This window comes from Choristoneura fumiferana, chromosome 19 (genome assembly GCF_025370935.1).
Source record: "Choristoneura fumiferana chromosome 19, NRCan_CFum_1, whole genome shotgun sequence".
Taxonomy (NCBI): domain Eukaryota; kingdom Metazoa; phylum Arthropoda; class Insecta; order Lepidoptera; family Tortricidae; genus Choristoneura; species Choristoneura fumiferana.
This window is the reverse complement of record NC_133490.1, coordinates 12458607-12477392: the sequence shown is the minus strand read 5'-3', so window position 1 is coordinate 12477392 and position 18786 is coordinate 12458607. Positions and strand designations below refer to the sequence as shown.

Sequence of the window (18786 nt, the reverse complement as noted above, 5' to 3'; positions counted from 1 at the left end):
ACTGAATATTACCTCCTCAGCTGACGCAGTCTGATCATCAGCAAGTCCGCATTGTGAACCTGAACCGTCGCCTCAGTGGGGACTACATGTGCGAAGTGTCTGCCGACGCGCCACTGTTCCATACCGACATACGGACTGCACCGCTCACTGTTGTTGGTATGTTGATTATCCGATTACCTGAGACTGCTGCTTAGAATCCGTTTATTGCTATCCCGCGGGAACTATGCAATTCTCCGGGATAAAAACTATCCTATGTCGTTCCCCGGGACTCAAACTATGTGTATACCGAATTCAATGTAAATCGGTTCAACGGTTTAGTCGTTATGAGGTACAAACTTTCGCAGTCATAAAACGAGATTACTTTGATGGTTATGTGTGGAGAACGACGGGGCTTTCCGATGTCCATAGTGCCTGCAGCCTAAATTGAAATATTATATTAGTTCTGCATTTGGAAGATCTCGGTCTAAAGCGATAAGGCCGCCTATTGCTTACCCTGTAATTTTCGCTGTATTTATCTGTTTTCTCTATCGCTTACTATTTTTGGTGTACATTGAAGAGTTATTGTGTTGTGTTTGTGTTATATCTTATTTCTATTCAATTTAGGCTATAACAAGCACATAATGAGTTTCAAAAAAATCTACCACCGGTTCGGAAAAAACCTCTGTTGGATAGAATCCGGCAAGAAACTCAATGAGGTATATTTTTTTTTAACAGATTTACAATATAATTAAATGATAATATCTATACATCACAAGTATTTAACACAACTTTATTTTTCGCTATTTCAAGGGATCGCTAATGCGGATCGGAATTATTTCCAAATATCCCTGTCCATGATATAATCATTAACTTTATAATACGCTTTGGATATTAATATCTTCTTGACAATAGATCTGAATTTTGTATCCGTTTCATTTTTAATATTTTTTGGAATTTTATTATAAAAACGTATGCAATTTCCCAGAAACGACTGTATTGTCTTGTATATGTATATACAGTATTATAATTATTGAACTTGTTAATAATTCACTGCAATAATAGCCAAATCAAATCCTGGCCTGACTTGATAAGGTTTAATTGTTCGATAATGGTTAAACTGAGCAAGTGTTGCCATACATTCTTCCGGAACATAGCTTTGTTTGCGAACTACCTTCCGCTGGCGTTCGTGTCGTCACAGCCTAGTGTGTATATGTCTTTATTTTATGTGTTTAGTTTTAATGGATCCCACTGAAAAACAGCGTTGTGGCTTGCTGAGTGGGCCCCAATTTATACTATTCGATGTTTTTTTTTAATTATTATTTCTTCCTAACGCGTTTTTTCTGTGTATCAAATATGTGTAAATAAATCTCTCTCTCTCTCTCTCTCTCTCTCTTGTATTGTATTTTATTGTATTGCCTTGCCAGATCCGCCGTTCCGCGCTCCACGCCTGTCCGTGTCGCGCGACAGCTACGCACGCGGTGACGTCATCCGCGCCAACTGCACCGTGGACGAGGCCTATCCGGCGCCCAACATCACCTGGATCCTGGATGAGCATAAGGTAAGACTTAACAGAACTGGTCATCACCAGCATCAGCCGGAAGACGTCCACTGCTGGACAAAGGCCTTCCCCTTAGAACGCCACAATGGACAGCAACTCCCCACTTGCGTCCACCGGTTTCTCGCAACTCTCACATGCTGTCAGAACCGGTAACAGAAATGGTAATTATAGGAATAGTGAAGTAATCAATCAACCAATCATTTATTTGATAAATACGGTGTACTGCCGTTTCGGCAAAAAAATTTTCGCCATATTTCACTTCCCAAAAAAACTTATCGCAGTAGTTTCATTTCCCAAACGAATCTTTAGCATTATTAACATTTCGCATTTTATTTATTTGATCAAATTATCATTTGGCATAATTTTACATTGTCAAGTTTTATTATGACAAACGTTTATTAAGCAAACATTTACTTTTGGCTAATATTATTTCCAAAAAAATGTTTGTTCAAAATGACACTTCGCACACGAACCAACCACAGAAACCAACTGCTACCAGAAAAGTAGGTTAGGTTAGGTTAGAACTGCGTCCCTCACAGATACAAACTGCTACCAGAAAAGTAGGTTGAAATGAAATGAAATATGAAATGAAATAATGAAATATTTTATTTGTTAATAGTGGGTTAGGTTAGGTTAGAACTGCGTCCCCCACAGAAACCAACTGCTACCAGAAAAGTAGGTTAGGTTAGGTTAGAACTGCGTCCCTCACAGATACAAACTGCTACCAGAAAAGTTGATTATTATGCCATGCAATATTTTGGCAAGAGTGCTTTATGCCAAACGATACATTTGACTAAATAATATTTGGTAATTATGAAACATGACTAAGTAATTATTTTTGAAACAAAAATTTTGATAAAAAAAAATTACTAACCGTAAACCTAACCTAATTGTTTTAGCAAATGATTTTTTGCCAATTGATAATTTGAGTAAAGTATTTTGGGATGTGATACTTTGGGAAAAGTTTTTTTCCCATACATTAGTAATCCGATAAATACACACATTTCATTATACAATTATAGTAAATGACCAGTTGAATATTATAGCAAAGACCATACAGATCTATTGAATAATGTTTTTTCATCGTATTTTGTCGGAAAAGTTCGTATTAATCTTGCTTTCTCGACTTACGAATACGAACTTTTCGGACAAAAAAATACGATGACAAAACATTATTCCATACTTGTCTACAATACAAGTGGATAGAAGAAAAAAAAACAGCCAAGTGCGAGTCGGACTATGAATATCCAGGTAGCAGAGCCCCTCTCCTGAGCAAAACGTACTCAGTGCGGGGTCATTTTAGATGGCCATAGGCATAAAAAATGTAGATCCTTACAGCCTTATTCATAAAAAATCCTTAATTGAGGTTTGATCGGTCTGTTACTTAGCAGACTGATTAAGCTTGTTAGACGGTTGTCAAGAAGTATGATTCATAAACGCTTGCTAGCAGTCTGCTAGTTGTTGAGCTGCTGATAGACGGATTAGACGCGTTATGTTGGCCACCTTGACAAATCAAAGACAAAAAATGGCCTAATCGATAAAAAAAAAAAAATTGACAGCAGTGACAGCAAATTACCAGGAAAAAAAATAAAAAGCGAGATGTTTGTTTTCCCGCCATTTCCGATCCGCATGTTTATGTTGTGCAAAAAGCCATAATTATGTTAATCATCCTTATTTTTTTTCATATTTATTGTTAATTTATTGTTGCTAATTTAGAGGATTTTTAAATACAAATTCCTGAAAATAAATTTTCCTGTTTTTTTTTTAATCTGCATAGCCCTGCCTTCACTATAAATATCTTCGGTACCTATGGTTTTTTGCTCTAGTCAAAGTCAGCTGTTCAAACTTGTGGCGGCCATTTTGTGACTTAGCAGAGAGATAAAGGAGGGTCTACGGTCCACTAACTTTAGCAGAGCCTTGATCGACTGATTAGCGCTAACAGACGTTTATGAATCATGTTTTTTAGCATCGGGCCTTCAAGGAGCCTTCAAGGAGGCTCTAACTTTTTATGAATAAGGCTGTTAGACTTTTTTATTGCTTGTGTTATAAGAGCTACCTTCGTGCCAAATTTCAAGTTTCTAGAACAACTGGAAATCAAAATAGCGTCCGCGAAAAAAATATGGAGGTAGATTAAAAAAACTTTAACAACTTTATAAACAATAACACGAGAAATTCTCCTGACACCCGACCTTTACAATCACGTACATAATATAATTACGTCGGCAACGCTATCAACAATCACAAAGACGGCATTCAACTTCGAAACTCCCGCCTAAACTCTCGCATTATACATTTTAATAAATTCATCGTCTCGACATGTCTCAGAGCTCGAATAACTCTCACAATGGAAAATTGTTCTCGATTTTTAACAAATTGCTTCTCCGTCGATAAACTTCGTAATGAACTGGAGAAGTCGAATGCGGAGTTATATTTAAGGGTTCCATCGTAATGATGCTATCCTAATCCTGAGAGAATATCGGGATAAAAAGTATCATCATCATCATCATGAAAATTATCATCATGATGATGATACTTTTTATCCCGATAAAAAGTATGTAGTCTGGAAATTAGCACCAGACACTTACCTAGTAAACATCCAAATCTGTCGAGCTGTTTTAAGGTCTCTACCCACTACTTACACCGTATTGTACCATGAACGTACTAGGAGCGTATCAGGCACGGAACGTAACGCGACACGGACTGCAACATGTCAACGCACTGTCAACGGCATGTCATACACAAAGAAGCGTTACTACTGAACTAAAAGAATTTCTTTGCTCACCCGCGACCATGATAGCTTAGTTTATGCAAGATATGCGTGTTCATGCAGTTCCTCCACCTTCACATTGTAAGAACGTGTGTTCTTACAAATCACACAAACCCATCTCACCACCACCACAATACACTGACGCGTTTCGAACACAACCAGAGCTCATCTTCACAGTAACACAACCATACACGATGCTACTAGATGTTAGGCGGGTGAGCAAAAGAAATTCTTTTAGTTCATTGATATGGACCTCCGCAAAGTCATCATCATCATCATCATCATCCGTTTTTGACGCTCCGTGCACGGCACGCGACGGCGACGGTTGGTTAGGAAACGTGCTAGTGGGCATAGTCTCATACTTTTCAATACAAAGAATAATATTTTTGCCCGACACGTTCCTATTATGCTCATGGTATGATACGGTGCAGTGGGCAGAGACCTTTAGCATGAAGGAATAAAAAACTTACACACACACAAACGTTCGCATTTATAATACTAGTGCTTACCCGCGATTTCGCACGCGTAAATCATTAGAAATAGAAATAGAAATATTTATTCGCTCTTCGCACGTATATAAAACATAATAAAATTAATATGATTGGTTTTTTGGAGTCTTTTTGTATTTTTTATTTCAACTCCAAATTTGTTACTTTTACGGGTATCCCGTGAAACCATATCGAAAATACAAACTGAGACATGAATGCACAGAAAATATCATAATTTGATTGCTTAGTAGCGCCATCTCTTGTCTGGGTGAGCGGTTGGTTCCGAAAGAGTGTGACGTCTCTCGATGAGAGCGGAACATAGATGTCGCTAGTGCTGCTGCATAAGTAGCGTAGTAGAAATCAAGATATAAAATTTCGTGTCTAGATATCTGTCCAGCGGTGGTGTAGGGGTTATAGCACGCAGCACGGATTTCTGAGACCTGGTTCGATTCCCAGCGCTTCTCATTTCTGGTTTTTCTGTGCATCCATGTCTCAGTTTGTATTTTCGATATAACAAAAATACATAAAAAAAAATATGCGAAATCGCGAAGCGGTCCTAGCTCAGCATAGTGATCATTAGATTCAATAGTTGAATTGAATTTGTGGGATCTTACTAAATTCCAGTAGGAATTTCCAAACAGCACATCGTGCTCTTCATTGAAGTTGCATTATAAACAACATAGCCAAATTGCATGATCAGTCATGCAATTACTACTACTACTAAATACTACTTAATTAATACTTAATTTTATGATTTAATGTCGGGTATTATTCCGCGTAACTTGATTTCAGAGAAGCTCGATATTTCGACAGTTGCATGATCACAATAAAACATTGTGTAGGTATACCTACTCAACGGATGAGATTTCAAGATGTTATCCCGACCCCGTAGGAATAAAAGTAACCTATGTGTTATTCTAGATATCTAGGCATCTTCATACCGAAATAATTCAGATCCTTTCAGCCCTTTTAGTGTGACGCACACACACTCACACACACACGTACCTACTCATAAACTTTCACATCCCACTTCCCACTAATATTATAAAAGCTAAGCCGATTTAAATGAAATTCGTTATACAGATAGTTTGAATCCCGGGGACGAACATAGGATAGTTTTAAACCCGGAAAATTGCATAGTTCCCGCGGGATAGACATAAATGAATTATACGCAGATCGAGTCGCGGGCAACAGGCTAGTCTATAATATTGCCTTGATTTAATATAAACAGTACTTGAAACTTCTTAATTTTTCCAATAACCTAGTTCCAAAACCACCCAACGGAACCCCAATACCGGCACAACATTTGCTCGTACTTATTGAAAAAAGTTTTTCTTAAGAAACCCTCCCCCCTTTGTATTGAAAACAAAACGCAATTTTTCATAGCATTCATTATGCTTGGTTTACACGAGCTTAGTAGCTAATGCTTTAGTACTTGTCACTTACACTTGTCAGATGTGTGTAAACATATTGCATAAGTGCTAAGTATTAGTGCAACTGCAAGTGCGAGGGAATAGAAGCCGGTCCTGTTTACTAAGCAACAAGTTCCTACCCCCATCTAAAAATCAAGTAATATTTGTCACTTCACATGCACCTACAGAGGTGGGCTCACACAATCACTTGGTGGACACCGGCGGACGGCCATCGACGGCGAGGCAGACCGAGACGGAGATGGCGGGACGATTTAGACGCGTATGCAAGGGAGTGGCGTGACATTGCGCTGAACCGGGCGGTGTGGAGGAGAGGCCTTTGCCCAGCAGTGGGACACTACTGTAGGCTAATAAAAAAAAACTTGTCACTTGAAAAAAACCGCATTCAAATCGGTCTACCTGTTTTAGAGCTACGGTGCCACACACAGACTTAGATACACGTAGCGGTCAAACTTATAGCACCCCTCTTTTTGAATCGGAGGTAAAACACAAAAACATTGACGTATTTAGTACTAGGCAGACTATTATAATCTAATCACTTACACTAATGGCAAGTACTAAGCTCGTGTAAACATAGCATTACGGCCGGAACACTTGCGTTTCGTTTTTGCTTTGTTGGCTACGGATAAAAGTACCAGCTGAACCGATTCGCGGCAAAAAACTGTGATGTTGAACAAACTAAAATCACTCAGCGAAAAAAGCTGGAATTATTTTCGCTCTGCTTTTTTCTTGGTGCAGCTTGAAACTGCGCCTAAAATATCGAGCGCTGTTGTATTGAGGCTTAGTGCTTTTTTAGGGTTGCGTAGAAAACAAGGAACCTTTATAGTTTCACTTTTTTTGTCTGATCTGTACGCGACTTAACTCAGAAACTTTTTTTTCACTTCTGCTCGTAAACTTCTGTTACAGTCTTAGCATTATCTATAAGGCGACTTGAAAAAAAAGTGACGATCAGGGAGGCTACTACGAAATTCGAAGTTCGTATCAAAGTGATGAAAATCATTGTGTATCACGGGCAGTAAGGGGATTATGACCCTTAATGCACAATGTACTATTGTAATTTATGATGAACAACTACGGAACCTCACACTGCACGTGGATCAACTCCAACTGGAAAGGTTTTTTTACTCAATAGTATCGCATAAAAACTGGCTCAGTACTTCAATGGATACAGCTCGTTGAAATAAACACGATACGATGCATTTGCGTATTAAAAAATATTCCTTTTTTTATGAACGAGCATCTGATGAACTTACTATGATTAATGTTGCGGTTGTATATTCTTTTGTTTGTAACCCCCGACGCAAAAGAGGAGTGTTAAAAGTTTGATCGCTATGTGTAGTCTGTCTGTGGCACCGTAGCTCTTAAGCCGCTGGACCAAAGTCAAAGCCAAAGTCAAAATATATTTATTCAATTTAGGCTATGACAAGCACTTATGAATGTCAAAAAAATCTACCACTTTTGAAAAACCTCTGTTGAGAAGAATCCGACAAGAAACTCAACGAGGTATATTTTTTTAAACAGATTTACAATGTTATTAAATGATATCTACTTATACCGATTTGAATGCGGTTTTTTTATTTGAAATTTGGTTTTCTAGCGATGGTCCTTAGACATGTTTCATCAAAATCGGTTCTGCTGTTTTTGAGATATTGAACTTTGAAGTGACAAAGTCGGGGGTTTCGCAACTTTTAGTTGGTTAGGTTATCCTAAATTTCCATGGGAATTTCGTTTAATCCCGGAATTTCAATTCAACTGGTATATCTTATCATTTACGCGTGCGAAGAGACACTAGTTTAAAAAAATAAGCTAGGTCGTTGTACGCATTGTAATATTGAAGTTCAGCTGATATAATGTTTGTTTGACCGTAAGTTTTATTTCCGGAAGTACGTTTCAGAGAAATCCCACAAATGCCAAAATGATAAGTCCCGGGTGTAGTATTAGTTAGGAATTTAACTACATTTCAATAGAATCTTAAAATTTTCAAAACATTTAAGACAGCCCAATGTGGGGGGCACACTTAAATATGTATATGTCCCTGGTGATGTGATTATAATCAACAAAAAGTTGGAAAACCCCCGATTTTGTCACTTCAAAGTGTAATATCTCAAAAACGGCTAAACTGATTTTGATAAAACATATCTAAGCGCCATCGCTAGAAAACCTGCTTTCAATTAAAAGAAACAGCATTCAAATCGGTCTACCCGTTTAAGAGCTACGGTGCCAGACAGACTCACACACAGACACACATAGCGGTCAAACTTATAACACCCCTCTTTTGCGTCTGGGGTTAAAAAGGAATCAAAAAAAAAAGTTACATCACCAAGACCTAGGAAACCCGGTGTTCATATTAATTGGCTGAAAGTGTCTACAGAAATTGTCACATTCTATTGAAATGGAGTTTAGTGAAAATCACGATAGTTTAAAACATTATTCATACCTTTCTGTTTGATTTATTAGCTTGGGTTTGTACATTGATTCAGTGCCCATTCACTTGCACCCTTCTACTCTGCTAAACTCGATCAATAACAACGCTATTCAGATCTTAATTCTAGCTTCATATCAGTCTTATCTCACAAAGGAGAGAACTATTGGAAACATCTACAAAGGATTAAACTATAACATTAGCTAGTTACTTTTAGATATTACGCAGAAGCAATCTGACATTATTATTATATTTAGCCTATAACTGTGTCCCACTGCTGGGCAAAGGCCTCTCCTCTTGACTTCCACATCTCCCTATCCAGAGCTACATTTTTACTTCACAACAAAATCCTTATCCAAAATGTCTACCAGCTCTTGTAGAATATCCTAAGAATATCTAAATTATCTTTAATTTTATTTATGTCTAAGGAAGTCGCTATCAAGCTAAGCTCAGCTTGCTGTGTAAAATGCGAGCTTAAATATTAAGCTCTGCTGTGCGGCGATTAACGGACAAACTTGCTCTCTGGGGCCAAAGTTTTGGGTCAGCTTTAGTATAATAAACTATTAATATTTAATTAATATTCTCTAGCAGCTTCAACTTGTTAAGCGTGAAGTATTCGCTTTATTACGTTGTTGATTGCTTGTTTCCTTTTATGAGTATAATGGTCATTTAGGTTTATAATAGTTGGAGCATGAGACCGATTTGTTTACCTAATTTCGACCGACGAAAAAAAAACTGAGGAGGTTTTTAAGTCGACGCCTATACTCGTATAATATTTTTTTTATAAGCACGCATAACTTTTTACAGAGTAGCCCGATTTTGATAATTCATTTTTTATTGGAAAGCTTATAGGAATAGCGTATAGGGCGTGGTAGGAATATTTTTTCCAAAATTAAATGTGACTACGACCACTCTCGGCGTAACTTTTTACAGAGTAGTTCGGATAGGGTATAATGTACTCGTACCTACCAGTTTGAAGTTGGTGCCTCAGCACGAGCCAGAAGGAGTGATAGAAGCCCATCAAGCAGACGATATAGATCTACTCCTGCTGTGCTGAGGCACTGGCTTCAAACTGGTACCTAGGTTAAGGGTTGAATAAGTCTAGTGGTCTAGAACTCTGTCAAGAAGCTCATTTAAGGTTCAACAGTCGGGACCCATTACCAAGATTTTTTTGAGCTGGTTACGATTTGAATGGGTCCCGACTGTTGAACCTTAAATGAGCTTCTTGACAGAGTTCTACACCACTAGGATTATTTTCTTCCTTTTAGTTTTTAAGGCAGTCGGGTTTTTTTATAATTTATTGTTTTTATTTTATACTTTTTGATATTTCTGTGAAAATAGTAGATTAAAAGTATCATAACCCGTATACTCGTATATTTAGAATGGGCTAATAAGCTTTCATTTGATTCCCATATTGTTACAATACAAAATATATTTTTTTATTCCTTCGTCATATTTTTTTTGCAGACGTCATATTGAAATATTATAATAATATACCCTATGTCACTCCGACAGTTATGACAAATCCAATGATACCTCATATGTTACAATCCGTCCAGCCGTTTAGGCTGCAGCGAGGACCAAAGGAATGGACATACATACCCACATACATACATACGCTCGAAAAACACAACCCTCCTTCGGTCAGTCGGGTAAAAAGGGTTATTATTGTTGGGGAGCAGCTTTCCACAACGTGGGAAGAAGAACAGTGAAATAACAACTTATTTTATGAGAGCCTTTTAATGGAGACCCATACAAGAAGAAAAGCACGTATGTCAACAAAACGAATATAAACCAAATATGACATACGTTACTATTTTTTTTAAATATCAAGATAGGCATAATACAATCTATTCCAATAATTATTTTTGGCTTTTCAGTTTTTCGGCGTTTTAATTTTTTTAATAGAGTTTAATGGTCATATTTGCTAGAATGAAATAGATCTCGATCTCGTCTATAAATCTGACATTACTAAATTTATCTTAACAGTAAACGTACATTTAGTACATATAATAAGTCCAGTGATAGGCAGAGATTAGACATAAAATAGATTACATATGTTCATACTGCTATTAGTTCAGTCCACCATTCTTGTCAGAATGAAGACAGAATCAAGCAGCGGCCACTCCTGCAGCTGTATAAGTGTGTGTGTGCGTGCGTGCGTGCGTGCGTGCGTGCGTGCGTGCGTGCTTGCGTACGTGCGTGCGTGCGTGCGTGCGTGTGTGTGTGTAATCCAAGACTACCGTTCTGGTGATCAGTCTATTTTAATTTTCCGTCGTTTAAATCGTATTGACGAATTCTAATTATTAAAAAAATACTTGAGTATGCGAGGATTACACGGTACCTAATTTTGACATCATTCAAACCAGTATGATGGGCTGAACTGATACCAAACTGAACGCGTCCGGCGTCATATAATTATAAACAATGCGGTCTCTGTTCTATAATATCATAAAGCCCTTCCTTCCAGATAGCAGAAACGATCCCAGAGCCGCCCGCAGAGTTGGACTTCACGGAGCGCGGGGCGACCAGCCACTTGGAGATCACCATCTTGGAGACAGAGCAGTACAAAGTGGGGCTGACGTACACCAGCGCCAGCCTGGGACGGGTCTACCGGGACTATGGGTACGAGCCCGAGCCCAGGAAGAATCATACCACAGTCAGGTTGGTCTGCCCTATTTTTTATTTCTTTAACAAATACAACTAAGGTACCGGTAAGTTAACGGTCGTCTGGTTGTAGATGAGTAGGTAGTAGGAAGAAATCTTGGCAAGACAATATCCGGGAATAGACGGGAATTAAGAGCGCCGCTGAGCTTTTCAGACTGATACTTTTCAGCTTTCCAGACAGAGTTAGTTAAAGCTCTTGGCGGGCATAGTCCTCCTCTAACAGGTTCCGAATTGTCCTGTCTTTACTTTCTTAATCCAGTCATTCGAGCAATTTGTTTTATTTCGTCTTCCTGACGCTCTCTTGCACGTCCTCTAGCTCTCTTGTCACTTGGAGCTTGACATTGTGTCCATCTTCCATCTGTCATTCTTGAAGTGACCAACTCACTTCCTCTTTAAGTCGTTCGAAATATAAAATTAAAATAGTTCATTGAAATAACGACTTTATTATCTAGAGCAGAAAGTGCATTTTAAAATAAATACACGTTCGCAGATAATACTTTTCCATGAGGCTGCTTGTTTACGACGCATTTAGTTTTGAAAAACATTATCTGCCAACAAAGTTTTATTTAAAATGAACTCTATTGTTATTTCAATGAGCTATTTTATCATATTTTATATTTCCTTTCATTTTAAACTGAGGATTATGTACTTGAGGACATAATAGAATACAATGGATTTGTTCGAAAGGTTGGCTGTTAACGACATCGGGCCACCTCAAAAAAAAAATATTACTATATATTTACTCACCTTGCTCCAGGCGATTTCAGATGCGTTGCCAACCTAGAGGCCTAAGATGGGATACCTCAAGCGCCAGTAAGTTCACCGGCTGTCTTACTCTCCACGCCGAAACACAACAGTGCAAGCACTACTGCTTCACGGCAGGATTAGCGAGCAAGATGGTGTTAGCAATCCGGGCGGACCTTGCACAAGGTCCTACCACCTGCAATAATTCCTACTATTCCAATAACCGCTGTTTCTAACCCAGGTACACGATGGTGCCGCCAAGCAGCGGCCAGTTCGAGCTGGGCTGTGTGACGACAATATTCGACATCTACGCGCGCAAGAGCGCGCCGGTTGGCATCCGGGAGGACGCGCCGCACCCCGCGTCCGTCACTGGAGAGGACTCATCAGGTAACATTTTTTTAATCTTAATAATACTAGCCCTAAACTAAAATAATTTCCTTGCTCACCGCGACCTTACGATAGCTAAGCTTATGCAAAATATGCGTGTTCATGCAGTTCCTCCACCTCCACACTGTAAGAACACACACAAATCACACAAACCCATCTATCACCACCACCACACTACACTGTGACACAACCGTACACCATGCTACCAGTTGTTAGTCTAATACTAGCCCTACTTTTAACAAGGTTTTATTTAGTTTCACCTGTCCCATTGTCTGTCTGTCTGTTATCAAATCTTGCAAGTTAAATTCGACCAACTTCCGGTAGTTGGATTGATTTGAAATTTGGTATACTTATGTAATATTTAAAAATACAACATATGTACTTTAGTTTCCTGTTAACCTTAGCGGTCCCCAGACACCGACAACGCTTAGATAAAAAAATATTACTAGGTACTTAAACTAAATTAACTTAGGCTAATTTTGCGGGAAATCAGCATAGTCCCCGCGGGATAGGGATAAACGAATTCTTCGCAGATGAAGTCGCGGGCAACAGCTAGGTAGTGCATAATTTTTTTTTACTTTTTAGTTGTCTTTTTTGGCAGCATTTTTTTTATTTTAGCTGGCGTTATTTGGTGTCGGGGGTTTTTCAAATTTTAATTTAAGTTTTTATTTGCAAGTAATGAAAGATTGTTTATAAAAAGTTTTTTTTTTACAATCTTTTTTATTATCTATCTCCATTACTATGGGCTTCCGGAAAGTAACGCCTTAATTAAATATTTTTTTAACATTTTATATCTCTCCACAGGTACCCTGCCGTCGGGCAGCCTCGGCCTGGCGCTGTGCGCGTGCGCACTGCACTTGTTATGATCACGCCGCGGGCTCACCCTAAGAAACTGAATGTTGTGATAGACACATAATGACCTAGTCGCTAATTAGGCTAAGAAATATACGTCAATGTTGCAGATTATATGTGAATATGTAAATAAATTCATTACTTAGTTACTGAGTTGATTGTTTTATTGTAGTTAGTAAAATTCCTAGACAGGAAGACTGCACAGTCATTCACTATAGTTTATATCAATCCAATTTATTTAAAGTGTAAACAAATCGATTTTATCAAAATTCTTGTATAAACACCCACTGGATCGAATCATTAACACATTTATCTATAATTCGTGTCTTTTAACTAGACGTATAATCACTTTTTTCACCAAAATTCACTTGATTTCAATATTTAATTTTTATTTGAAAAATCTTCGTAAAAAATTGACATTATTTCTTGAATGAAACATGGGTATAATCTGTAGTAGCATAGTCTAGTGTAGAGATGGTGGAAAATTTGACATTTAAAATATCGATTAATGCTCTAATTAATAAGCGATTTTTATTTACTTACGTTAAAATAAAAAAAATAGTAACTTACTGCTTTTATAATTGAATAAACAGTCTTTGGAATTAAATCAAGTATTGTAAATAATAAAATAGACAAAAATACTTTGATCTATTCAATTAATAAATTAATCGATTTACTCAACAGACTAATTATTTTGCACTAGGTTCTAGGTTTTCACATCAATAAATGTCTATGGTCGAGTAAATGGCGTCTTTGTTTACACTTTTCATAAAGGATTGCTATGAACCATAGCAGAAAGTTGCTCAAAATAGCAAAATTTCAAGTTTTACACAGAAAACTTAGAGATACAATAATTTGCACCTAACACAACAGTGTGTATAATTTTTTGGTACCAGCCGTTATCCGCGCCTCCGTCCGCGCAGAATTCGTTTGTTGCTATCCCGCGGGAACTATGCAATTTTCCGGGATAAAAACTATACTATATCGTTCCCCGGGACTCAAACTATCTGTATACCGATTTCCATCTAAATCGGCTCAGCGGTTTAGACGTGATCAAGTAACAAACATACTTACACTTCAATCACTAAATACCTCAGAAGCTGTCCTTAGGGATCACTTGAAAACAATCTCGACAAGCATTAGGAAGAATCGGTCCTATCATAAACTTTATAGCTGTCTGCTGGTTACGAGGGCATAAAAATACTAAAGGGTTGCGTATAATATAGTCTATGGATTATGTTATAATGTGGAATAAGCCATTTATTTTGGACATAATCCTAAGCTCTATAGGTTACGTATGGCTGAAACCAGGTTTACTAATATTTAGGCGAAAATTATGCTGTCTGTCTGTCCGTCTGTCTGCGGCTAAGCTCAAAAACCGTTAGTACTAGAAATCTGTAATTTGGCATGAATATACATAATATCAGTCACGCCGACATAGTGGTAAAATAAAAATAAAAAAATTAAGGTAGGTACCTACCTCCTATAGACGTAGTGGGGGTTTTTTCTCGACTAACCCTGTCGTGTGGGGTAACGTTGGATAGGTCTTTTAAAACCATTGGGGGGGTTGTCAAGACGATTTCAGTGATCTGTTTGCGAAATACTTCAAAGTGCAAATTTTCATGAAAATCGAGCGTCCCCCCCCCCACCTCTAAAACCTAAACTGTTGGGTGGAAAAAATTCAGGATGGTAGAAAGTATATCAAATTTACAAAGAAAATTTCAACGGCTTAGATTGCTTGAGAATTATTAGTAGTTTAAGTACAACGTTTTAAACTTTCGTGATTTTCATTCACAGTCAAAATACCACCAACGGGACTTATCACGCTAACACACACGAGTAACATTTACCTCGACGTTTCGGCAACATTGCAGGTGGCCGTGTTCACGAGTAGACTGAAGTGTTGTGCTGTGTGTGAGAAGTGTGTAGTTTAAGAGTAAAGCAGCCTCAGGTATAAAATATACCTAAACTTGGCAGATTCCGTACACAATATGAAATCCTTAGAAAAATCTTACTTGATTTTTTGGGCGTATCCGACACGCTCTTGGCTAGTTTTGTACAATAACGCATACTCTGAAACTTTTACATTTCCATACTAATATTACGAATGCAAAAGTGTGTGTGTGTTTGTATGTTTGTCCGTCTATCACGTCGAAACAGAGCGACGGATCGACGTGATTTTAGACATGAAAATAGTTTATGGGCCAGAGAGTGAAATAAGCTACTTTTTATCCCGGAAATATGCAGAGTTTCCCAGGAAACAGCACGATAACCGAATTCCACGCGGGCGAAGGCGCAGGCAAAAGCTAGTAATTTTATAATAGACTGACATGACTAGCTCAGTCCGTGCTCAGTCTTATTAAATTTAAGTGCCATTTAATTTTAATCAGAATCAATTAATATAATTAGCGATTTTGGCAGGAGTTTGAAACAAGATTTCATCAGCGGTTGGGGAACCGGTAAACACAAGTTTGCGTCAAACACTGCTTAGTCAAGTGTAAAGTTATATTGGGTTTAGATTGATGACTTCGTTGATACTTGCTACAGTGTAAGTACAGTCAACAAAAACTAAAGTCAGCAAAGAACTTTGATTAAAAACCAGCTTTTACCCGCGACTGTATCTGTCTACATTTTTCGGGACAAAAACTATCCTAGTTTGTTCCAGAGTCTCAAACAATCATCGAAATTTTCGTCTTCGTTGAGAGGTTAAGATAAGAGACAGATAGAGTTACTTCCGCGTTTATTAAGTTAAGTATGGAAGCTTTTCTAACTTCACCTCGAATTAATTTGTTCACGTAAATCTTGCAAGTTAATTTCGATCCACTTTTAATGGTCGAACTAAATTGGCAAACATAATAATGCACAGACCGTATTGTCTAATGGTGCACCCACATTGGCTGTTATAAATGTTAGGTATATAACGTTTATGAAACACAATAATATTGCCTAACACTCTATAACTTTTGTTATAACTTGTTAGATGCTTTAAACGCAGGAGCACCAATGTCGGAACATTGGTATAAAAATGTTTGTAACACCATATTATTATATACCATAGTGTTATATGACATAACATTGTTATACAATACAATAAAATTTCTCCTTATTGTACACCACAAATAGTAAGCGATACAGAAAACAGGAACATAGAGAGAAAATTACAAGGTAAGCAATAGGCGGCTTTGTCGCTTAAGAGCGATCTCTTCCAGGCAACCTTTTAACACACATATAATACAATGGTATAAAACAAATGGTTTATAACGTTATTTAACACAATTCAAGTACAGTCAACAAAAGGAAATGAAATGAAAAAAGTTTATTCGAGACACAGACAAATATTAAATGATATTGTAACAGATAACTCACGTCTTAAATCGAGTTTAGCTCGACATGTTTCGGGCTAATTCGTAGCCCTTCTTCACAGGAGCACGCGACTCGCACAGGTCGAGTGAGAGTGTAATTTAATATGAGTGGGTCTCACGATAGTTTCATGTTCATGTTCATACTTAAACAAATAGTAATTTTTTTTATTCGACTGGATGGCAAACGAGCAAGTGGGTCTCCCGATGGAAAGAGATCACCACCGCCCATAAACATCTGCAACACCATGGGTATTGCAGATGCGTTGCCAACCAAGAGGCCTAAGATGGGATACCTCAAGTGCCAGTAATTTCACCGGCTGTCTTACTCTCCACGCCGAAACACAACAGTGCAAGCACTGCTGCTTCACGGCAGGATTAGCGAGCAAGATGGTGGTTGCAATCCGGGCGGACCTTGCACAAGGTCCTACCACCTGTAATAATAGATGAAACATTAAAAAAACATGAAAAAATAACTAATAAATTATAGGTAAGTAATACAAAAAACCAAAGATTTCAAATACTTGTTTCTGCCCGAAATGGTCCCGCCTCAGCATAAAATACGGACTCCTCGGGTGGAGCCGCATCGATGTAAGTATTGCAAAAAAAAACTTTATTTGACAAAATTTTATTCATACTTCGTTCTAGCAAGGCGTCGCCAAAACATTAGAGGCCCTTTATCCCACAGCTTAGGGCGACACACCGAATTTGCCGGTTCATTTCATTTTTATTGTCACTACATCAGACCCTTTGGTTGCTGGGCGAGGATCGTAGATGACATCATTTCGCTTTAAATTGTGTGAGGACGTTCACAGCTTCAGCAAGTTTCGTATTTGTTTTTTACGTAACATTCATTTTAACCAGTTTCACTGATCGCATATACTAATATGTACATTTATTTTGTTTAAGAATAAATAAATAAACTTTTTATTGCTCTCTTAGTTATACGAATAGGTACTTACAAAAATAAATAAAATAATAACAAGTGAAATCTTAAAAACATAAACAAATACAAGCTTCTCGTCGCAATACATACCGGATTTTATATCCAATATTCAGCTTAAATGATATTATAACGGATAACTCACGTCTTAAACCGAGTTTAGCTCGACATGTTTCGGGCTATTTCGTAGCCCTTCCTCTCAGGAGCACGCGGCTCGGCGGCTGCCGCAACACGCACACTACTCAGCTCCTTTGCCTTTTTGGTTATAAATCGTGCTCTTGTTTCGATTTAATTAAAAAGAAAATAAATAATAAAATAATACATAAAATATCTATCAGCCTACACCTGACACCAATTGACCTAGTCCCAAACTAAGCGCTTGTGTTATGGGCACTAAGCAACGGATAAACATACTTAGGTACCATAGAGATAGAAAATAAGTTTGTGTTTTAAATGTCTTTTAACCCCCGACGCAAAAAGAAGGGTGTTATAAGTTTGACTGCTATGTGTGTCTGTCTGTCTGTGGCACCGTAGCTCTTAAACGGGCGGACCAATTTGAATGCGGTTTTTTAATTGAAAGCAGGTTTTCTAGCGATGGTTTTTAGACATGTTTCATCAAAATCCGTTCAGCCGTTTATGGGATATGACAAAGTGAAATGACAAAGTCGGGGATTTTCCAACTTTCTGATGGTTAGGTTATTTGGTGACTGTACTTTTCATGGATAGCACGCGCATTATCGTTCAATCCAAAATAATGTAAAACTAACTTGCAAAATGACACCCGACATAAATAATTCAAATTCAAAATTTAAATTTAAATCGTTTAATCTGTAAATACAACGGGCTATACGCGTCATTTTTTTTTAAACTACAGGTCAAGCAAAAAGCGTGTAAAAACAGATGACTAAAAAATGAATTATTCTCATACAATCTTACCTATTACATTACGATAAAACAAATAGGATTCCTGTCAAAAACCCTAAAACGTGAAATCTCCATCCCATTCCCAAAACCCAGTGACCGAACCGAACCCATCACATAAACATTGAACTCGCAATCTTCAGCACAATTTGTCCTCAAATTTAAAACACTCGGAACTAAAAAAACTACGCACTTACAATCCGCGATAACTCTCAAAAGATCCAATTCTCTTATTCAATTTTAAACACCAACTTAGTTGTGTCTACTGT

The 18786-nt window shown here is 37.7% G+C and overlaps 1 protein-coding gene across 1 annotated transcript in view; it reads left to right on the top strand.

Annotated features, from left to right (window-relative positions):
* The window catches only part of LOC141438777 (uncharacterized), a 324060-nt gene extending 310613 nt beyond the window's left edge, over nt 1-13447 (top strand). Inside the window, exons 3-7 of the mRNA XM_074102735.1 lie at nt 21-156; nt 1404-1537; nt 11115-11308; nt 12297-12442; nt 13247-13447. Coding sequence (XP_073958836.1) covers nt 21-156; nt 1404-1537; nt 11115-11308; nt 12297-12442; nt 13247-13308 — 672 coding nt within the window. The 3' untranslated portion in view covers nt 13309-13447. The remainder of the gene's footprint in view (nt 1-20; nt 157-1403; nt 1538-11114; nt 11309-12296; nt 12443-13246) is intronic.
* Nucleotides 13448-18786: the final 5339 nt, after the last annotated feature.